The sequence below is a fragment of the Callithrix jacchus genome, chromosome 6 (genome assembly GCF_049354715.1).
Source record: "Callithrix jacchus isolate 240 chromosome 6, calJac240_pri, whole genome shotgun sequence".
Taxonomy (NCBI): domain Eukaryota; kingdom Metazoa; phylum Chordata; class Mammalia; order Primates; family Cebidae; genus Callithrix; species Callithrix jacchus.
The window spans coordinates 117,238,321-117,262,440 of NC_133507.1; the positions used below are offsets into that span (position 1 = coordinate 117,238,321).

At 40.0% G+C, this 24,120-nt stretch overlaps 1 protein-coding gene across 4 annotated transcripts in view; it reads right to left on the minus strand.

The window, feature by feature from the left end:
• Positions 1-24,120, minus strand: part of HECW2 (HECT, C2 and WW domain containing E3 ubiquitin protein ligase 2) — a 404,347-nt gene that overhangs the window by 104,959 nt on the left and 275,268 nt on the right. For all 4 annotated transcript variants that reach the window (XM_035305193.3, XM_035305191.3, XM_078328066.1 and 1 more), the window contains 7 exons: positions 21,445-21,587; positions 19,364-19,464; positions 17,584-18,933; positions 16,325-16,408; positions 6,226-6,376; positions 5,420-5,523; positions 4,791-4,915 (listed from right to left, as the gene is read on the minus strand). In XM_035305193.3, coding sequence (XP_035161084.2) covers positions 4,791-4,915; positions 5,420-5,523; positions 6,226-6,376; positions 16,325-16,408; positions 17,584-18,933; positions 19,364-19,464; positions 21,445-21,587 — 2,058 coding nt within the window. The remainder of the gene's footprint in view (positions 1-4,790; positions 4,916-5,419; positions 5,524-6,225; positions 6,377-16,324; positions 16,409-17,583; positions 18,934-19,363; positions 19,465-21,444; positions 21,588-24,120) is intronic.

Here is a 24,120-nt window from a genome sequence, read left to right on the forward strand (position 1 = left end):
GTCGAGCTTTTTTCATATGTTTGTTGACCACACGTATGCCTTCTTTTGAGAAATGTCTATTCATGTCCTTTGCCCACTTTTTAATGGGGTTGTTTTTTTCTTGTAAATAATTGTTCAAGTTCTTTGTAGAATCTGGAATATTAGACCTTTGTCACATAAACAGACTGCCAAAATTTTCTCCCATTCTGTAGACTGTTCACTCTGATGATAGTTTCTTTTGTTGTGTAGAAGCTCTTTAGTTTAATTAGATCCCATCTGTCAAGTTTTACTTTTGTTGCAATTGCTTTTGGCATTTTTGTCATGAAATCTTTGCCTGCGCCTACATCCTGAATAGTATTGCCTAGAATTTTTTCTAGGGATTTTAGAGTTTTCAGTTTTACATTTATGTCTTTAATCCACCTTGAGTTAATTTTTGTATATAATGTAAAGAAAGGGTCCAGTTTCAATGTTCTGCATATGGCTAGCTAGTTCTCCCAGCACCATTTACTAACTAGGGAATCAGTCCTTTCCCCATTGTCTGTTTTTGTCAGGTTTGTGAAGATCAAATGGTTGTAGGTGTGCAGTCTTAATTCTGAGTTTTCTATTCTGTTCCATTAGTCTATGTGTCTGTTTTGTACCAGTACCATGCTGTTTTGGTTACTAGTATAGTTGTAAGTTACTAGTATATGCAAGTCAGAAAGTGTGATGCCTCCAGGTTTGTTCTTCTTGTTCAGGATTGTCTTGACTACTCAGGTTCCTCTTTGGTTCCATATGAATTTTAAAATAGTTTTTTTCTAATTCTATGAAGAATGTCAGTGGTAGTTTAATGGGATTAGCACTGAATCTATAAATTACTTTAGGCAGTATGGTCATTTTCATAATATTGATTCTTCCTATTTGTGAGCATGGAATGTTTTTCCTTTTGTTTGTGTCCTCTCTGATTTCTTTTTGAGCAGTGGTTTGTGGTTCTCCTTGAAGAAGTCCTCCATTTCCCTTGTTAGCTGTATTCCTAGATATTTTATTCTGTTTGTGGCAGTTGTGAATGGGAGTTCATTCATAATTTGGCTCTCTGCTTGCCCATTGTTGGTGTATAGGAATGCTAGCAATTTTTGACCATTGATTTTGTATTCTGAGACTGCTAAAGTTGCTTATCAGCTTAAGAAGCTTTTGGGCTGAGATAAAAAGATTGAGTTTTCTAGATACAGAATCATGTCATCTGCAAACAAAGATAATTTGACTTTCTTTCTTTCTAGCTGAATATCCTTTATTTCTTTCTCTTGCTTGATTGCCCTGGCCAGAACTTCTAAATACTATGTTGAATAGGAGGGGTAACAGAGGGCATCCTTGCTTGTGCTGGTTTTCAAGGAGAATGCTTCCAGCTTTTGCCCATTGAGCATGATATTGGCTGTTAGTTTGTCATATACGGCTCTTATTACTTTGAGGTATGTTCTTTCAGTACCTAGTTGATTGAGAGTTTTTAGCATGAAGGGATGCTAAATTTTATTGAAGGCCTTTTCTGCATTTATTGAGATAATCCTATGGTTTCTGTCTTTAGTTCTGTTTATGTGATGAATCACATTTTTTGATTTGCATATATTGAACCAATCTTCTATGCTGGAGATAAAGCTAACTTGATTGTGGTGGATAACTTTTTTGATGTGCTGCTGGATTCTAATATTTTATTTTTTATTGAGAATTTTGCATCCATGCCCATCAAGGATATTGGCCTGAAGTTTTCTTTTTCTGTTATATCTTCTCCAGGTTTTGGCACCAAGATGATGCTGGCCTCATAGAATGAGTTAGCGAGGACACCCTCCTTTTCAATTTTTTTGGAGTCATTTCAGTAGAAATGGTACCAGTTCTTTTTTGTATCTCTGGTAGAATTCAGCTGTGAATCCATCTGATCCTGGGCTGTTTTTGGTTGGCAGACCATTTATGTCTGTCTCAATTTCAGAACTCATTATTGGTCTACTCATAGATTCAATTTCTTCCTAGTTCAGTTTTGGGAGCGTGTTATGTGTCCAGGAATTTATCCATTTCTTCCAGATTTTTTAGTTTGTGTGCATAGAGGTGTTATAGTATTCTCTGATGGTTATTTGTATTTCTGCAGGGTCACTGTTAATATGTCCCTTATCGTTTCTGAGCATGTTTATTTGATTCTTATCTCTTTTCTTCTTTATTAGTCTAGCTATAGTTGCTCCTTCTTGAAGCCCTTTTTCTCCTATCCCATACTCCAATCTATTAGCAAGAATGTCAACTCTCTTTTCAAAATATATCCCATATTCATGTACTTGTCACCATCTCTGCTGCTAACTGCATTAGCCGAAGCCACTTCCATGTGTTACTACAGGACCTTTTCACTTAGTCTCCCTGATGCCAATCTTGCCCTCTAAAACCCATTCTTTGCATAACAGCTAGAAATAACTTTAAAAACTCTAAATTACTCCCATATGCAAAATGCTGTTAGAATAAAGCCCAAATGCCTGGCCAGATCATGCAAGCCCTACCTTCTGTAACCCTGCTTGTTTCCCTGACTGTATTATGTACCACAGCTAACTCATTCCTGCCCATGAGTCTCTGCACTTCCTTAGCAAGGTAGGTTCTATTCTCAGACATTTACCTTATTGGTTTCTGGACATTTTATGACAGCTTGAATGTGGCTCCCTTGGAAAGGCCTTCCTGTCCACCTAATCTAAAATAGTGCCTCCCTGTGAGATTTTGAGATAAAAAAATAAATAAAAATAAAATAGTGCCTCCTCTACCTCATCCCCAAGTAACTATCCCAGTGTGTGGTTTCAGTTGCCTCATGCCACACTGTAGCACCTGCATTATCTTTTCTATTCACTAGTCTGTTAGCTATAGTCTACTCTGTCTTGTTTACCACTCTATTCCCAGAGTCTAGAATGTACCAGGCAAATCACAGGCATTTAAGAAATACTGATTAAATGAAGGCATGAATAAATAAACAAAAAACAAAGGGGAGTTTGTGCCATCTGTGCTCTTCCTGGTAAAGCATGATTTTTTCATGCTACAGTGAGAACTCTAAACGTTAGCCCATTCTGTCTTGTATGAAAGGCTGTCACCTCCTAGAATTGTCCCATACATGAGTTTAGGTTTGTGTAACCTGGCTTCTGTCTCCCTTCCCAGGCTCAAATCTGACTTTCACTAGTGTCCTATGTTCTCAATACACCAGCATCACCGAGTTGCTATATAGTACTAATAATCCAAGTTTAGAACTTCAGCAGTAATTATCAAGACAGCCTGGTAGCTTCATGAATCTATTGTTTTATAAAAGCTCCTTCTGCCTAGAGTACTCCTGCCCATCTTGTTTCCGGGGCAAGCTCCTAATCAGCCTTTAAAACTCATCTCAAATGCAAACTTGTCTATGGCTTCTTCCATGTGCCTTCCCTTTGGAGTTAATCGCCCACCCCAGCAGTGTATAGCCATCCATTATTGCGCTTGTCATTCTGGTTATGACATTATAATTACTCTCAAGTCTGGGATGTCAGGGCCCACAGTTACTGTCATCTCTGTATCCCTAGGTTTTAGTTCAGTGCCTTGTACATAATAATCAACAAACTTGCTAAGCTGAGTGCTCAGTAAATCTAACCCTTCTTGCATAATATATGAGGACAGCTAGCATGTTATTCATTGCTTACTCTCCTTCCAGTCTTCTCTGCTCCAAGCTAAACGTGTAAACCAGGAGACAATGATAAAGAAAACCAGAAAGATGTTTATACTTGTAAAACAAAGCTGAAGAAGTAAGGCAGAAATATATTAATATAAATAAATATGTGTTAATATATACTAATTACCTCATCACCAGCTCCTGGTGATAGGACTATGTTGATTTTTATTTTTGTCTATGGTCTACTCTGTTTTTCCTAAAGTGCATGATATATCTTCTTAAATTCAGTATGTTTTCCTTCAATTCCTTTAACAAATCCCTCATTTGAATTTTCCTAGCATTATTAATTATGTATTGTTCATTATTTATGTATTATTATTATTAACATTCGAGATCAACTTCTTCAGTTTCTATTCAACCTATTTATCCACCAAATCTTGCCAAATCCCTGCCTGCAATTCCTCTTATGCAGAATCCTTTTTCTCTATTGTCTTATCTATCTCCTAATCTAGGCTAACAACACATGCCATGATGAATGAATTACATCCAGACAGAGTTCATGTTCACCTCATTCTAAATCATCCATGTACAGTTAAGATGGCCTTCCTCTAATTACTACTTTCAGCAATCCACTCCCTCAGCCCTCAGAGACTCATGGGGTAATCTTCCTGTTATGGGTCCAATGTTTGTGTCCTCCAAAGTTCACATGTTGAAACCTAATCACTAATATAATATTATTAGGAGGTGGGGGTAGGAGGTGACCTAAGATGTAATTAGGAATTAATAACCTTATAAAAGAAGCCTGAGAGAGAGCTCTCAGCCCTTAGACCATATGAAGATGGAAGGAGAACACGGCCATCTACAAACTAGAAAATGGGCTGTCATCAGACATGGTATCTGCTAGTGCCTCGATCTTGGCCTTCTCAGCTCCAGAACCATGAGAAATAAATTTCTGCTGCTATAGACCACCCAGCTTACAGTGCTTTGTTATAGCAGCCCAGTGAATTTAAACAGTTTCTTTGGACTAAACAGGTTGAAGTGTACAGTGTTCAGCACAGGGCTCAGAACACACTAAGTGCTCAGGAAAGAGTCATCGTTATCATTCCTACTATTATTACAAAAACAAGAATCGTTTTCTTTGGCCTGTTGCTTTTCTTCACATTCTTTCAGATTCACTACTCACAGGGTTAGAATGCAGCACGGTGAAGAACTCTGGGCTGATGAGGAACTTCACGGGGGGAGACTGTAACAGCAACGTGAGCCTGGATCTGGAGGTAGAGTGAGGCAGGATGTTCTCCCGTCGGAAATCTAGACAGGGCGGACCACAGAGGCTGTCAGCAAAATCTATGAGTGAAACATCGACTCACTTCAGTCTATATTTCAAAAGAACCCTAGGATACCTACATCATGTGCTATCATTTTAATCTCCCAATGCTTTTTCTCTTTGCTATAAATCCATACGTAAAACCTGACTGTTCTTAATTACACTAAAATTGAATTAAGTAATATTTCCAGTCACTATTGACATTTTAATGCATTCTTACATGTTTTAAATGATGATTCGTTTTCCAATATCCCACAAATCAAGAAATTAAAATAATTTATATTCTACTTGGGTTTTGTCATACCTCTCTTAATATTAATTAAAAGTTGAGGATTAGAAGAGGTTTCTGGTGAACTCTGTGTTTGGAGTTTCATTACCAGACATTATTGAAGAGCAAAAGTTATCTAAACCAAAAGCCTCATTTGTTGAAAGTCCTAATTTTTTTTCAACTTTTATGAAATTACAAAAACAAAGCCCAAAGCTCTTACCTGCACTGGCTTGGTGAAAGTCAGCTTCCTCCCCTGCCCCATCAATAGCATTGGTATTTTCCTCAGGCCTCTCATTGGTCATGGTTCTGCGGATACTCTGATATCTAAAATCATGAGCCTAGAGTTACATTCCAGCAGCCTTTAAAAGATGGGACTCAACTGCCTCCCAACAGTCTAGAACTTTTCACTATCTTCTCAGCTTCAACTGTTTCTTCCTCCAACCTCTATTCCCTGGACTTCTTCATCTGCTGTTTAACTAAATTACACTGCATTAAATTTCTTCTGTCCACTGTTTGGGGAACATTTTCCTGCCAAACTAATAAAACTAAATTCTGTGTCCCTTAACCAAAGAAAAGTAAATTCCCATATTGTTAAAGGAAAAAAAAAAAAAAAACCTTTATGTTTTACAGCAATTAATTCTTGAAAAAGAATGATTGAACTAAAATGCTTAGGTTGATAATAATGACAAACCACAAAGATTCTAGAGACTAAAAAAAGATATTTGGCTTTAAATAACACATATATATGTTCTGCTTTACTAAGGATCAATACTTGGATTGACTAAAGGAGTCATATTCATTTGTTTGTTCTCTGGTTTCCAAACAAGGTATATATGTGGCTGAGTATTATTATTATTTTTAACCAAGAGAAGTCCAGTGAAGCCTGGGAATCAAAAGAGGTAACAGCTACACTTTAATGACAGGACACCCAAAGATGAAAGAGACAACAATGTCTTCTACTTTGTGCCAAGTAAAAATTAGCCCAACCACAAAATACAACAGTCACAGTAAAATGCTCATCCTCACCGCCGGTTCAACTGCTCCATTTGCTGTATGGAGTTAGATCTCTGCAGCACCTGTGGGGCTGGGGGAGCTGTCGGTCGCTGCCACGTCGTGGTTCTGTTTACGTGATCCACGTAGAAGATCCTGCCGTGGCTGTCAATGCGTGCCTCCCAGTCTAAACAGCAATGAGGCACCGAGAGGAATTAGGAGGAGGAGCTGTGACCATTAATGTGGTTCATTAAGTTCAGTATGTGTCTTCTTTCTCTGACATGCTATAATCTGAGACTAGTAATGTACATCTCACTGCACTATCCCATACTTCTCCCCAGTCCACTCCAGAATCTGCTGTGACTGATTATTAAGCCTATCCTGTGCATATAGTACCAATCCCTTAAATCATCTTTAAATGTAGAGAATCTTTCTAAATTTGCCCACAATGCTCACCCTTCATATATGAGCCTCAGAATTTTAAAAGTTTATGTAGTTGGTTTCATAATACTTCAGATGTTCACATCAAAATGGGTATTGATGTTTATTTTCACCAAAAAACTGATTTTTCCCTCTCTTTTCTAGCTCCAGTGAAAAACTCGTAGCTGGAAACTTTCACATGCAGATTCCTGCACAATTGTAGTAAATTTAGTCTTCGGAAAAAGAATAATGAATTAATGCTTTCCTAGTGATCATTATCTACAAACTTCTATTTGTACTTTCCTAAAGATGAGTACATTTTCAGAGCAAGGGCAATTTCTTGCTTCCCAACCTCAAATAAACATAATGTTTTAAAAGATTAATTTTATTTTTAAGTGTGTTAAACCCTTGTACACAAATATGTAAACGCATGTTCAACGGCAGACTGGTCTTCAGGGTCAGACACCCCACCTTTGCGACTCTCTAAAAGGCCATTCCCCTACTGAAATCCACAGAGCATGAGTTGATCTTTTCAAAAGGCCAAATTTTGAAACTTACTGCAGTTGGGAATGGTAATTTACACAGAAAACATAAAAAAGCAGAAATTCATTCTTTAACCAGTAAAGCTCTTTGTACATATATATTTCTATGTAACTTATTATTATTGAAATTAACAAGCATTTTTCTCCTGAGCAGTTCAATTATCTCAAAACTGTCCATGTGATCACATGGCTTATCAACAGACACAGTAGGGTTGGCATTTGCTCTGTAAAGGAACAGGGCAAGTTTTCCAACAGAGTCTTTAGGGTTGGAAAGACCTGCACAGTATAGCTCAGCCTGCACCAGACCATCGCTGAAGGCCACCACCTCGGCTGGGAGCAGAAAGACATCTTTTGTTGATCTCAGCACATTGTAATTTATGACAAAAGAAAGAAAAATTGGGCTGAGGAAAAGCACCACACAGAGAGCAAACAATTCAATGCCACTCATGCTCCAAGGTAACATAGAGTCACCATGAAACAGCCTGCCAAATATGAATTCTTTGGGCACAGCTACAGTCCCATCAATAAGACATTTCCAAAAAACCTCATGCTTAGCCTGCTGACATGCTGACAAATAGCAAGTATATTAAAGCGTCTTCAGGAACCATTTTTCAAAACACTTTGATGTATTTCACTGTCTGGCTCTCCTTCTTGCATACTTTTCTATCTGAAAGATTTGGGAAACCTATTACCCCCATCTCATTCCTTTCTCATTAGAGTCAGGGCGATTCAGGCACATAGACATCAAATCAAATGCACAAGAAAACAAATGACCAATCCTCCAAAGAATGTTTACAGTAGCCCCCAAAATTTAAAAAAAATGCAAAATAGGTCAATTCGGGATAAAAAAAAATAGAAACCAACGAGACCAACTAAAAGAAACAGAGAGAGGAGATGCTGCCAAACTCCCAAGATTAGATTATTACTAAAATTTGGCTCTCAGTTTTCTGGCAGTTATGCAGTAAAGAAAACACATTGTTGCATACTTTCCATTTTCTGACAAAAACAGTAAAAAAAAAATCCTCAAAGATGGATTTTTTTCCTGAAACTAACAAAGTAAGAACTTACTAAGTGAAATATGAATGTGGCGTGCTTGAGGCCTATATGTATAGCAAAATGGGGAGGTGGAAGATAGAACAGCCAAATAAAAGTGTCTTGCACATGGCATGTAATAAATGAAAAATAATTTTAAATGACACAAAGCCACATAAAAAAATGATGCTTGTATTCACCTTCCACAAAGGCCAGTAATAGCCTTAATTTATAGCTCAATAAAGACCTTTCTATGTGCAATGGGGAGAATAAGAAAACAAGGACCAAAAATTTGCTTTCTAAGGTCATGGAACACTGAGTGCATATTAAAATTATCCATATCAATTACTATATCTTTATATTGATGTAATTACTTGAGTCCCCATAAAGACAAATTCTATACTGCTGATTTCAAGTGAATGCTTGGCCCTGAATCAGGAAAGACTGTTATGCTATTGGTTTATCCATGAACTACATATCCACTTCTACCCACCCTGTCAGTATCATTCTCCCCTGGCAAAGGCAGCAGAGGTGCCTGCAGGAAGGTTAGCTCTCTGTGGTATCTATCAAAGTTACTTGGTTGAATACAACTACTCCAATGTCTCATATGTCTTTATATTGGACCTGGTTTGTTTTTGGTATAAGAAAGCATATGAAAACTCATTTGATAGCATCAAAGTTTCTCTCAGATAGACAATGCTAAAATGAGATATGCAGAGTTAGAAGACTGGGAGCTTGACATTTATTTCCTTGTCTTGCCACTTGTCAAATAGGTCACATAATCAGGGTGCAGTGAGACTGAGAGCAATGTTTTGGAGTGTGTGTGGGGGCGTGGTTTTGCACTGAATTGGGAGGTAGAAGACCGGCTGTGGCTTGTCACACTTTTGCTACAAGATCTCAAAAAAAGTCACTACATCTCTGTGAATCATGGTTTTGAAAAAATTAGAGGACAGAATCAAACAATTGCAAGGTCACTTCCAGTTCTAGTACTCTATAAAACTATAAAATGATGCCCATTTTATCATATTAGGTTCATATCATACTAGACAGAACCTAGTAACATTTTATGTCTAGGCTAGAACTTACAAACTAAACTAATTAAGCCTTATGGGGCCAGAAGTGTTGAGTCTCCGAGGGACAGGGCTCCAGAAACACCTGCCAATCCTATTTTAGTCATGACTACTCCAATATTATTGTTGTGTATACTGGTGTTCCACATAATAGTTCACTTGCATAAATAGCTTCATGACAATAATAAAGTTTAAAAATTATTACCTAGAGAAATGTTTCTCAAGGCAGGTGGGACTCTGACAACCTGTGCCAGAATCACTTTGAGGATTAACAAAAATGCAGATTCCTATGATGCACCCCAGGTCTTCAGAATCAAACTAGCTAAATCCAGGGCTCAGTTAGCTACATTTTTAACAACCTTCTCATTCCTAGACATCCTAAAATTTGAGCAACACTGACAAGAACTTAAAACTGTAACTCATTTGCTGGACAAACCCATGAAGCAAATGCTAGATTTCTCAGAGACCATGAAATGTGGGCTCACAAGAAACTAAATCTCAATTGGGTGCAGTGGCTCATGCCTGTAATCCCAGCACTTTGGGAGGCCAAGGCAGGTGGATCACCTGAGGGCAGGAGTTTGAGATCAGCCTGGCCAACATGGTGAAACCCTATCTCTACTAAACATACAAAAATCAGCTGGATGTGGTGGTGCACGTCTGTATTCCCAGAAAGCTGAGACAGGAGAATTGCTTGAACCTGGGAGGCAGAGGCTGCAGTGAGCTCAGATCATGCCACTGCACTCCAGACTGGGAGACAGAGTTGGATTCCATCTCAAAAACAAAACAAACAAAACAAAAAAACCTAAGCCTCAGCCTAAATATCCCAAACTGAACTCCAGGAGCAAGTGGATTTTTAGATACCCCATGGTTCCTCTGCTTACCTTATCATCCTTTCCCATGCCCTTCAAACTAGACCTCGACCTCCACTGGACCACTCAGCTCACGATCAGATGAGCTGTGAATACATCTCAGCGAATGCTGATACTGAGAAAGTCAACAACTAAACAGATGAATTACATATCAGGGACATGGGGGCCTATAGGTAGAGTTTTGAATTGGTTATTATTGGATTTAGTAAAATCAAACATCTGAAAGTTATGAAGTAAATGTATAAATCCACTATAAAAAACTGTAATAACCACAGGTACCATCATTAAAATGGAAAGATGATTAAGTTCTAGTGAACTAAAGGAACTTTTAAGGAAAATTATAAGCTTTGTGATAAGTGATAGATGGCAGTGTTTAAAAGATCATTTTTTTTCTTATTTGAACACTCAAGGAAGTAAAATTCCATTTGTATGAAGTATACAAGTATGCTAAACTTATCTATGACTTTAGGAATCAGAATGGTAGGCCTGTTTCCTCATACAGAGTTAGGGGTCAGTGATTGAAAGGGGGTATAAACGGGACTTCTAGATGCTGATGGTGTGGCTGCCATGTGCTTTCAGTAGAAAGAATTCACCAGTAAGTATGTGCTCATTTCTGCTATTTTATTTGAATAAAAAGTTGTTTTAAAAAATCAAGTAGTTGGGATTACAGGCATGTGCCACCATGCCTGTAATCTCAACTACTTGACTTTTTTTCTTCTTTCTTTTCTTTTTTGAGACGGAGTTTCACTCTTGTTACCCAGGCTGGAATGCAATGACGCGATCTCGGCTCACCGCAACCTCTGCCTCCTGGGTTCAGGCAATTCTCCTGCCTCAGCCTCTCGAGTAGCTGGGATGACAGGCACACACCACCATGCCCAGCTAATTTTTAAAAATATTTTTAGTAGAGACGGGGTTTCACCATGTTGACCAGGATGGTCTCGATCTCTTGACTTCGTGATCCACCCGCCTCGGCCTCCCAAAGTGCTGGGATTACAGGCTTGAGCCACCGCGCCCGGCCTACTTGACTTTTTTAAAGAACTTTTTGTTCAAATAAAATAGCAGAAATGAGCACATACTTACTGGTGAATTCTTTCTACTGAAAGCACATGGCAGCCACACCATCAGCATCTAGAAGTCCCGTTTGTACCCACTTCCAATCACTGACCCCCAACTCTGTATGAGGAAACGGGCCTACCATTCTGATTCCTAAAGTCATAGATAACAGCTACTCAGGAGGCTGAGGCAGGAGAATTGCCTAAGCCCAGGAGGCGGAGGTTGCCGTGAGCCAAGATCGCGCCATTGCACTCCAGCCTGGGTAACAAGAGCGAAACTCCGTCTCAATAAAAAAAATAAAAAAATAAAAGTCAAGTAGTTGCATATTTGGCACTTTAATCTTCAATTTTTAATAAAGTAGCTTTTTAGATTAAAAGTATCCATTTTTTTTCCTGGAAACAAAGTTGTGGGCTTAGAGAATAAGAGATCCTAACCCTAAACATAGTAGAAACTCTAAGTTTAGATTAATTATACTTTTCAGATTCACTGCATGATTTTAGGCCATCATTTAAACATCAAACACTTTAACAATGAATGTATACAACTACAAAAAATGATAACTGTTTCCCGATACTACCCATTTGAATCCCTCACATAAGTAACAGACTAGTTCTAACAATGTGCAACATCCTGGATTCCTATCAGAGTCCACTAACCCAGACTGGTCATCCTGAATCTAGTCATATTCTTAGAAAACTACTACTTTTGGTGAAATACGTTTATACAACACTTCCATATTGTCTCCAATGAAGCAATGGGTTAAGTTGCAATTACACTGGAATCAATAAGATAAAAAGAAAATAATTTTTCAGAGGGGCTGGGCTGGTGATTCTTTTATCACTCATCTTAATGCTAAAAAGACCAAGATTTGTCAGGCCAATAATATTCTAGAGAGCTTCAGCCCTGAACTACCTCTAGCTGCCAAGACCATTGATAACCTCAGAATGAGAAGATACAGCAAATTTTTAAGGCATTCTGTGCAAAATTGAGTCAAAGCTACTTCCTTGGAAGGTTCTCAACAGTGTCATACTGCCTCCAAGGCCTGGCACTTTCTTATTTTTTATGAATCATTAGAATCTCTCTCAACCAGAGCTGGAGTTACACATGCCACAAGCCCACAGTGCACTCTGTGTGGCCTAAGGCAAGAGTAAGATTTTGAGAACCAGTTGGTAGATCACCATCACTGCTGATCAGTACTAGTGCTAAGTCCAAGAGCTGTTCCCTGATCTTGAGATGGGAGAAATAAGAATGAAAAAAGAAGAAAGCAAACAAGTAAACCCCTGAAAATGTGATGAAAAGGAGGTAACAAGAACAACAATAACAATGGTAAAGAAAAAGAAAAAAAGAATCAAGCCCAGGCAAAGTGGCTCACACCTATAATCCCAGCACCTTGGGAGGCCAAGGCAGGAGGATTGCTTGAGGCCAGGAGTTCACCCAGCCCTGGAAACATAGAGTAAGACTCCTGTCTCTACAAAAATAAAAACATAAAAAATAATCAGCTAGGTATGATCATGCTTGCCTATAGTCCCAGCTACTCAGGAGGCTGAGGCGGGAGCTTGACTTGAGCCCCTGAGTTTGAGGCTACAGTGCACCATGATCATGCCACTGTGCTCTCGCCTGGGTGACAGAGAGAAAAAAAATGGGGGCCGTCAAAGCAGCTCAAACTACACTGCTTCAGAAGCTTGTCCCTAGGGTAGAAGAAGAGTGACCTGCACAGAGAGGAAAGGTACTGCTGAGTCTGATACAGATACTGAATACAGCACATCTGTCTGGCACACATGATGTTGGCTAAAACCACTGCAGCCATTTTCCTAATAGGTGAGGGGCCTCCTGGGGGAGGGCCTCCTTGCATAACTCTAACCCAGAAGAAGAGAAAGCTGAGCAGACTTTTTGAGTCTTCCTGGGGGTGTCTGACCTCAAAGCACTGTAATATATTGAAGTTTCAGCAAAACCCCCAAATCCTCTGAAATGCGGCATTGCTGGTGCCCAAAAAACATATATCACCATGTAAGGACTCTCTGCCTCAAACCAGACTTTCAGAATTCACATGCATCTGCCCACAAAATAGGCCTTCCCTTCCTATCTCAGATCAGAATACCTGATACAGGAGAGGGAATATTGGAGAGTCTGTCTCAACTTTTACTTGCATGGGATCTTAAACAAATTACTTAATTTATCTTGGCTTCAGTTTCTGCAATTATAGAATCAGATTAGCCGACTTCTATGCAACAACCTACAAATTATGGACAAGATCTGCTTCACCTACCTTGCAAAATTATTGAAAGAACAAAAAATAAAGGAAAGCATGCAAAAGTGCTTTGTAAAGTGTAAAGCATCACAAAAATGAAGTTATGATAACTAATAGTGTTAAAAAATCACAACTGTTAGCCTTAAAATAATTCAGTGAGGTCATTTAAGAGATGAACCAATCTGTATGCTCCAGCCAGTCACCCCTAGATGAGCCTCAGAAAGCACAGGACACCACAGAGTGTAGATGCCACAGATGTAAGTCAGACGCATGGCCAGGTGTGGTAGCAGAGTTGTCCAGTTAGAAAAGGACAGGAGGGTCCCAGGCAGGGTAAGGACAGACAACTAGCCAGGGCAGCCAAGTGATTAAACACTGTCATAGGATGAGACACACATGGGAATGGGAGACAGAGCTGAACAGTGACCAGGCATGCCCAGACCATAATCCATAGCCTACCCATGAAAATATACATCCCCAAATTTGCAAGTTGCTATAGCACGAGTGTATAAATGTGTGTGTGTGCGTGTGTGCATAATTTACATTTTTAGAGGTAGTCAACTTCATTTCTGAGTTTTTAAAATATAAAAATTCTGTTTATATTTTTAAAAAATATTATTTACCAAGTATTAAACAAATTAGTACAGAGAAATGTTTCTTAGAGGGCACAATTCGGGGTGGGACAATTCTTTAGTTGTATCTGACTGTTTCACCACTGTAGGACATTTGATACACTGGCCCCTACCAACTAAATGCCAGTGGCACCCTTCAAACACTGTTATACTGAAAGGCCACTCCACCTCAGCTCTAAACATTGCCTAGTAGGTGGCATCCTCTGCCACCACTGAAAACTTCTGAATTAGAGGGAACACATCTTAAGAATTTTCCTCGTTTGTCACTCACTGATTAAATAGGATGGGTCACAAAGTTTCCTTTACTTTTGCAAATATATCAGCTCATTAAAATGAACTGCCAATTGTAAAAAAAAAATTCCTAAGATGTATTCTACAGGTGTAATGCAAACACCAGTATTTAAACAATATATTGAGATATCCCAAATAGTGATCATAATTTCAGCAGGACTGTACCTGTCTTTATTAAATACAATCAGGAGACCACACTTATATACAGGAAAAATTACAGCAATTGGATGTGGCTAAGAAAAAGCCATTTATCAATGCACTTCTGCAATGCTCCTGTCAACCCCCTGAAACTCTAAATGACTATGAATCTGTATGCACATAAAAATGAAGTTCTCCCAGAACTCTCTCCTAGTGTTCTGAATTTGTTTTGCTCCAATTATACCTAAATATCTTCCAGGAACATTTTCCCTTTTTTGACTCATCTTTTCTCAAAGGCTTTACCAATTGTTTTATCAATAAGGAAGTTTTCTGTGCCCCTCTTCAGTCCCTGGGACCCTGTACCTGCTTAAGATAACACAAGGTTAATTAATCTCTCAGTCTATTTTATTTTAAACTGCTTAAAATATGTTTTCTATGAGTCACAGCCCTCAGTTATCCAAATATACAAACAAGGGAAGGAAGGATTTGTGCCCAAAAGAATTTCAAAAGGATTAAGCTGATATTTTGATAAACTCTCCATAGTACCATTCAGATCTTTTGTCAGTACTTGCCAGACAACCACTCAGAATTTTAGTCCTTTAAATTCGTTCCCTCCCTTCTTTATAACCCACTATTTTTTTTTTTTTTTTTTGAGACAGAGTTACACTCTTGTTGCCCAGGCTGGAGTGCAATGGCACCATCTCAGCTCACCTCAACTTCTACCTCCTGGATTCAAGTGATTCTCCTGCCTCAGCCTCCTGAGTAGCTGGGATTACAGGTACACACCATGTCACCCAGCTAATTTTTTGTGCCCTTTAGCAGAGATGGGATTTCACCATGTTGGCCAGGCTGGTCTTGAACTCCCGACTTCAGGTTATCTGCCCACCTTGGCCTCCCAAAGTGCTGGGATTACAGGTGTGTGCCACCACACCCCACTTATGTCCCACCATTTTTAAAACACAGAGAAGCCAAGGCATTAGCTTCTTGTCATAATCATATGTAAGATGGGCAAGTGGAGGGGGTGAGCAAGAAGAGAAAGAGGTAAGACAACAGGGTGCACCTTCCAATGTATTTTTAATAACAATGTTTACCAGGCTTTACCAATATTCATCAAAATCCATTGCTCTTACAGAGCTATATCTCTTTAAAGAATTCTAGAAATTTAAATAGAGTTTACATTTCATCTGGATTATGACTGGCCAGGGGTATCACTCATACCATTGAATAAAGGTTATGTAACTATATCCCAGCATCCCTAATCCTCCACCATCACTCCTTTAAGTGTTTTCTGAAAGCAAAATAAATAAAATGTCTTTCAAATCCCCAGATAATTGTCATGTCCCAAATAAGTAGGAGACTAATTTCTGAAATTAGTAACCCTTCTCTGCATATCCCTAAAAAATATTAGAACCTTGTGCTTAATGATTTTAAATGCTGTAAGTGAACAAAAAGGCAGTATATTACGTAGAGTGAAGCTTTTCCTAAGAGAGCGTACCAATTTTTCTATTAGCTGAAAGAACATTCATGCTGTGGTTAGGCATAATTTAAAAAAATTCTATTATGCACCCAATTTTTGAAAATATCTTGGTCTATCTCCATGTTATAATGTTTACCCCACAGGCAGTGCAGGATTTACAGCTGCCCTTTCTTTCAGCAGAATGGTGCCAGAGAAGAGTTGCTGGCCTGGCACTTCTCAGACTACACCTGCTGGGCCAAGTGGCAGCACCCAGATTCCTTCCGCTTGAAGACCATGTATCCATCTTTTAAGACTCATGGAAAGGGTCTGCCTGTCACCTTGCACCCTTTGATTAAGGTGGGCCCTTTTTAACTAACAGGTGCTCACTTGGTGGGAGAGCCTCATCCACCCTCTGGTAGCGGCTAACATCCTGGCGCACTGAAGGTAGTGATCGCAGTGGTTGGTGAGAACCTAGGATTAAAGGTAGAAAGTTACCAGGTATTGTTTTCTCTTTCAGTTTCAAAACAGACTTTATAAAAAATTTTTAAAAACCTAACATATATCCCAGTTCTAGTTTCTTTTCTCTGTTTAGTCTCATTTCCAATATGAGAAGGTAGAAACAAAAGAAGAGAATAAATAGGAGGTGGATGCTTAGAGGCGGGCTTCCTGAAGAACTGTCTTCTGCTTGTACCCCTCCCCTCCTGCAACTTCCCCTTCCTCATCCCTCAGCCACAGTGGCCTTTGTCCTGGTCATGCACTAATGCTTTAGGGTCACATGGTGGCTACAATATAATAAAGGAAAAAGAAAAAAAGGAGGAGGAAGAAGAGAAGGGGATAATGTAGGTAGAAAAATAAATTACAGAAGAAAATCATTCCTATTTCTGAGTTATGCCAGCTAGATATATGAAATTGCTCTTTGATTTTTAATACATCCTCACAGGGCATTTTATAGAAATCATTCAAGAGAGCTGCATTCACTGAGTGTAATACAAACTGCAGATGTAAATGTGTATCCTTGCTTACAAAAACAGCTCATTCTTCAAATCAGAATGCATCACCTAACTTAGTTGACATTCCTAAACTGTAGAAGACAAAAATATTACCTTTGATGCATAGCATACATTTATCCTTCACTGTGAAATTTTAGAAAAAGGGAGTGACTAGGTGTCTCTCATACCTTTGAGGATTACACTAAGGTTGAAGCTACCCGCCTGTTGGGTTGTGTATCTACAAACCCAGGTCCCAATAGAGACACATTATTTGTTTGAAGACTACTGTTTAATAGGCCTCTTGCTTCAGCAATAGACGATCCAGTTTTTAAAAGAGCGCTGAATTTGAACTCAAGCCATCTGGATGTAAATCATGTGCCTTCTTCCTTGCTATGTGATTAAGTCCCTCGGCCTCCCCACTCTGAAACAGGAGGCCTAATCTAGAGGAAGGGCTTCAGCTGCCACACATTTGTTACCTGTTTCCTTCTCTTCCTGGCCCTATTTTCAATCTTGCCTCTCTTCCCCTGTTGAAGCTCAAGGTGAGGAATTCAGGTAATAAGCAACCTGCGGCCTTATTTACATTGAGGGGAAAACTACAGAACTTCTCTCTGCACAGCTATGATCAAGCCAAGAGCCACAGTGGTATCCACATCCTACCTCCAGTAGCGCCATCCTCCTGGGCAGTCGCCCCTTCACAGGTACCTTGAGCCTCCCCAGCACTGCCCTCTTCTTGGAGTGGGCTCTCAGCAGCAGCTGTGGCTCCCTCCAGGCTCCCCCTCCGCTGCCAGACCTCCCCCAGCTCCTGGTCAGGTACCGTGGCCGATTCTGTCCCTGGCCCTTCCTCCTCCCCACTGGGCACCTGTACCACAGGTAAAGAACCAGCAGTGCACACGGAATCCTGCGACCCTTCGGCAGGGCCGCTGCTGGTGGGCTCTGCTGCACAGGCTCCATCTTCCTCCTCCTGAGAAGAAAAGGCTGGGGTTTCAGGAAACCGTGCGCTCTCAAGAGAGGAGCACCGCGTCTCAACAGAGGACAGCTGCGTGGTCACACTCTCATTGCAGGAGCTGTCCGCACATTCCAGGTCACTCTCTCCCTCGGGCCTGGTGCTGGCTTCACTCACACTCTCTGTCCTGGCAGGATCACTGGGTTCTGTTTCAGAGGACACCTGGGAAGGCTCAGAGCCCTGATCAAGAGACTCGGTCTCACTGACAGCTCTTCGGCTTCCTCCCGATGCATCAGAAGTCCCCGTGTCTGCCCTACTTGTGGGCTGATCTGCCTCTTGAGAGCCACACAATTCAGCACTGCCCTGGTCAGCACTGGGTTGAGACTCTGGGCCACCTTCACCTTCCTCTGGGACTGGGCCTGCAGGTAAGGAGCTCTCTGCAAGCTCTGGAAGATTTTCTGGCTTATCCTCAAAGGAAGTGGCTTCATGTGAGGAGCCTTCCCCATTCTCAACGGGGTTGTCCTCTGGCTTTGTCTGAGAGTGCAGGCTTCCATCATCGGCTCTGGATGCCCTGCTAAACATGATCAGGCCTCCCTCCTCCTCCAGGGAAGATGGGTAACCCAGGTCTTGCTGTAACTCATGATCTTCTTCATCTGAGTCAATATGAAGCATGGCATTGAGTCTTGTGTCGGTGGGGAAACTACTCCTCAGTTTCGGAGAGGCACCCATGGACCTCTCAGAGCAGGTGGCTGTCCCCGGCCTGGAGTGGCCATTGTGTTCGACAGCATCTAAGTAATCATTGAGTGAATCCTGACGTCCTCTGGGAGGTGAGGTCCTTGAAGAAGTAGAGGTTAATTCCTCTGTGTCTATTTCCAGAGTAGAGCTAGTCCTGAATGAATGCTTGGGGGTCCCATCGGCAGCACTGTCCTCAGAAACTGGCCCATTAGTGCACACCTGGCTGTCATGATGGCTCCCTGGCATGTCCTCATCATCAGAAGGGCTACCTAAGTCTCCATTCACAGAATTGACTCCAAGCATTGTGCCAACAGCTTCTGGAGAGGCATCTGAATGAGAAAACAGCATTTCTAAAAATGAACTAGAAATAACAAATGAACGTTTTATGAACTATTTGCTTTGCCACCAATAAGTTAAAAAAATTCAGTCATTCCACTGAGGGCTCTCTATTGGCTTGCTAAGATTCACCACTCACTACTAAACAAGGAGACTGCTAGTCAGTTTGGCACAGGAGCTATATAAGTTAATACGGCTCAAAATTCTACGCCCCAGTTTCAAAATGCAGGCATCAATCTAAGAGACATTTTTGGGCAAAACAGGCTTTCCTACTTGCTTAGAAATTTTCAACAGGTAACTATTTGACAGCTGTTTTACTTTCATAACAGGACACTAATTCAATTCTGTTCAGAAGCAAACTGATAATTGAGTTAGGTCTAACACGTATAGCAGTGTATTCATGCAAATATATTTATATCTCACCTTCATGAACAGAAGATGTAACCTCCACTTTAAATTGGAGGTACCCACTCACATGGTCAGCTGGGAGCCTTCTGCCAAGGTTGTAGCTGAGCATTTGATCACTGCAAGAAGAGAAATGCTTCTTTCATCCTGACTACACTGGAGTCAGCCTTCGCTTTCTTTCCACAGGCCACCCCCCAAATCCCTCATATCTCTCTTAAAACTTTCTGACTCACAAGAACATTAAAGGTTCAAGGCACATTATAGTCCAATGTAATATTATTCATTCACACAAATGGAACATTTATAAACCCAAGGAAAAAAGGAACTATTGCTGCAAGAAAAAATATTATTAGGAGCACGAGATATCATACGCTATGTGATATTTTTAAGGACACTGATTCTGTCACTGCAAAGGGAGATCAGAAGAAGGAGATTTTGAAGGTCATAAAGGAGCTGTGAAAGGCCTCAAGTTATAGGGGTTTTTTGACTCGGGTGCAAAAGGGGAGAGGGTCTGGTTCCTCAGCATTTAGTACAACAGGAAGTTGGTTCTAAAAGGACGCTCACAGCTAAGGATTATCACCCAACATCGCACACAGGACACTGTGCAACATCCTGAAGAACAGGAGCTGGGAGTTAGGAGAGAGAAGCACAAGAACACAAGAACAAAAGGGCCCTTCATACCCAAGACAGCAGCCCTGGCTATGTGATGGGGAGGGGGCCACTAAACTCTGCTTCCTCACCTATAGAGTAAGGAGGCTGGAGCTGCTGGCTCTCCCTGCTGGGGAGCCTGGCCTTTCACTGATTCTCAGGGTGCCTTATGAGCAGTGCTTATGGGGTGGTTGGCAGAGCCAGATGTGCCACTGTGGTGGGGTTATGTCCCAGATCTAGAAGCAGGCTCAGTTTTTGCCCTGCCTGGGCCTCAGGCTCGAGCTGCCGGCCTCCTCAAGGATGGAGTTGTCCATCTGTTTCAAGCCTTTGTATCAAAGTCAAATGCAATCATTTCATTTTCTTGCACACAGCAACAATCTTATTCTGAATTAAATGACTAATTCGGAGACAGAGTCTCCCTCTGTTGCCCAGGCCAGAGTGCAATGGCGTGATCTCGGCTCACTGAAACCTTGCCTCCCAGGTTCAAGCAATTCTCCTGCCTCAGCCTCCTGAGTAGCTGGGACTACAGGCGCCTGCCACCATGCCCAGCTAACTTTTTGTATTTTTAGTAGAGATAGAGTTTTGCCATGTTAGCCAGGTTAGTCTCAAACTCTGACCTCAGGTGATCCACCACCTCAGCCTCGTAAATGTTGGGAGTTACAGGCCTGAGTCCCCGTGCCCAGCCAACTTATTCTTAATTAAGAAAAAAGGATAGAGCCAAATCATTCCACCTCTGCTCTCACACTGCCCTCTAATGGCTATTTCAGAAGGAAGACACAATGTTTCTATCCATTGTTTGCTGCACTGTACAGTTTAGAGCCTCTAGTCAGCTACGCATCATTAATTGGCATAACTTGTTTTTGTTCTCTATCTCCTCGGTATGACTTCTTACTACTTTACTCACAACTTACAAAAAGCTCACAAGAGACATTACCCATTAAATTTTGAGTATGTCAATGAATACATTTTAGTTGTTTGAATGAATGTATATATCTAGGAGCTTGGTAATAACACTTCCTCAAGTCTAGTTCTTGTTTTTTATGGCTCCAAAACAAGATTGTTTCTGTTTTTCAAGAATAACAAGTTCTCTGGATGGAATTAATTAGGATAAAGTAGGCATCAACCTGACCCCAGAATTCTGCTCTAGGGAGATTTTATTAAAAAAAAAAACTTCAATATCCTGAGAAACAATGAAATACTCTGAGATTTGACACTGAAATGTTAATGGTGGTTACATCTTGGAAAAGATAAAGATGCAAAAAATATATATAATTAAAACAAACTACTTTTTGTCAAGTATATATTTTTAAGTGTAATGATGTTTTTATTTTAAAAAGAATTGTGTCACTACTTCTAATCAATATGAAAAGTGCTAGGACTACCAAGATTCACTCCATATTTTCCTCTATGAACTAATCCCAACAAGATCCCCAAAGGTAAGGGCTGATTACCCGATGGCTTGTCGCTCCAGCAGCCTCTGGACTGGAATGGTTAGTTTCCCCAGAAAACGCTTGATGATGGGACGGCTCTTGGCAAATTTGTCTTTAATTTCAATTTCTAAGACATCAGTAAGAAGTGCAAAAAAGGAATATTTCTGAAAACACAAACAGATAACATGCTGGTTCAAAAGAAAGACAAATACAATACTATATCATTTTATTTGTATAGGAAATTATATCTCTTAAATTCTAACAACATAGAGTTCCACAAAGCTAGAAACAGCTGCAGCTATTGTCAATCCTTTATTCACTCAGAATCATTAGCATTCACCACGATTAAAAAGCATCAGTCAAGGATCTGTACGACAAAAGAAGCCCTATCAGTCAATCACACAGCCTTTCCTAGTTTAACAGTTTTAGGAGATGTTAATCAAATATTCAGTTATGCACAATGCAATTTTAGTACTCCCTACATGTATTGTATCTCAATTCTTTGATATTTAATATCTTGTTATAGAATGGTTTAGAATTAACTAGTATATTTGATTGACAATTTGAAACCCTCATCTCATGAAATTCTGAAGTTGTAAAACATGGTTGAAAATACTCCTCCACTTAGTGGTTAAAATAGGAACATCTGCAGAATATTGTGGTTTCCCTGATAAATATTAAAACAATGTTCAAATGGAATTTTTACTTAAGTTTATAAGGCATACAGGGTCATTTATTCTGGGACAGAAAAATAAAAGTATGAGGTTAAGATAGGTTTTGTGGTTTTCATTTTAAGAATGCCACTGGAGGCCGGGCGCGGTGGCTCAAGCCTGTAATCCCAGCACTTTGGGAGGCCGAGGCGGGTGGATCATGAGGTCGAGAGATCGAGACCATCCTGGTCAACATGGTGAAACCCCCTCTCTACTAAAGATACAAAAAATTAGCTGGGCATGGTGGCGCATGCCTGTAATCCCAGCTACTCAGGAGGCTGAGGCAGGAGAATTGCCTGAACCCAGGAGGCGGAGGTTGCGGTGAGCCGAGATCGCGCCATTGCACTCCAGCCTGGGTAACAAGAGCGAAACTCCATCTCAAAAAAAAAAAAAAGAATGCCACTGGAGAAATTTTGATTGGACATTAATAAGGACATAAAATAAGAAGAGTTTTATTTACATAGACTTTTACATATATAAATCTTCACTTTATCTTTAGAACAATATAATTTTCTGTTTAAGGATGAGAATCTCAGGATAAGTAAATGATGGAGCCAGGAATCTAACCTAAATCACTTCACTGCTTCCCTGACAGTATCCATGCAACTATAATGATGGGAATAGTGTTAGCCAACTTTTCACTTGGGTGCCTTCAGGTTTATCTCGTCATAACAATTAAGGTTTTCCAAAGGGCCTTGCAATTTGGCAGTCTGCTTAATGGAAAAAGGTACTTGCTTAAAATAAAAAAGCGGAGTTAAAGCCCCACTTCTGTCTCTGAATAGTTAGTCCCATAAACACTTTACGCTTCAATTTCTTAAACACCAAAATGAAGATATGATGATCTCATCCTCTGTGCCTCCCTTTCAGGCTTGCACTGGTGACATGGTCAAAAACTTTGCAAATTAAGAATGTTAGGAAAATAGTTACTGCCTGTTTCATTATCATATCTATCATGCACCTTCTAGAATCATATTGAGATATATTTTTATGTCTTCTAGGCTTTGAAATGTGTTAGACTAAGTGGCATGCCCTTAAGAGGTTTTTTGTTTTTTTTACCATGATGAGATCATTAGTAGTTTTTAAACCAAGTATAAGAATACAAGCACCAATCATTCGTCATCTCCAAAACCACAGGAACCGCCCCCGAGAAATGCCTGACAGGGTTGGCAAGTCTCAAATAACGATATCTTTTCTCCAATTGGTTTTAGATCCCCTGAAATACCTCTCTCCAAGTAAATATTTCTACAACATTGTTAGAACATATTGTTGTCATTAAATATTTAGGGCATGATCTAATTAACTGTGTAACTCCTATGCCAGCCCAGAAACATTCTCACATTACTTATGTAAAACATAACTCAGATCTCTGAGAAATGGAGGGAGAGCTCAAGCTTTGCTCATTAGATAAGAAGTGTCTGTTCATTCTTCGACTTTCCATAGTTCAAATGAGAAAACCCTTTGCTTGATTTTATTGATATGGTGCACTAAGATGACTGGTAGCATACTGTAGCTGTGCGAAAGTCTAAAATACCATCAACACAATCTGGCTTCACTCAGGATGATGACTCCTTGAATGGCTCAACTAATTAACAAAAATCTAGAAATTCATAAAACATTTGCCAAAGCCCGTAAAGAGAGAAATTCCTTTAATTTGTACTAAATGTTTGCTACAACAAAATATCAAAATTTTAAATCAAAACAAGATCAGTATTGCTGATTCCTCTTGCCTCACGCCCCACTATGACTCTACAAGGCAATGTTACTGATCTTGTCCTTATTTAAAATTTTCACATTTTATTCATCATGAATTTTTCACATTGATAGTTTAAACAAAAACGCATTAAGATATTTAACAACTGAGTTTTTTTGGAGGCTCCTTAAATTGTTCCCCTGAAGTGAGAGCTTCATTTGTCTTACTCTAGACCTGGCTCTGGAGAGACGGGAATAGCTCATTTGCATTGTACCCCTTTCCCAAGAGAACCCCTAG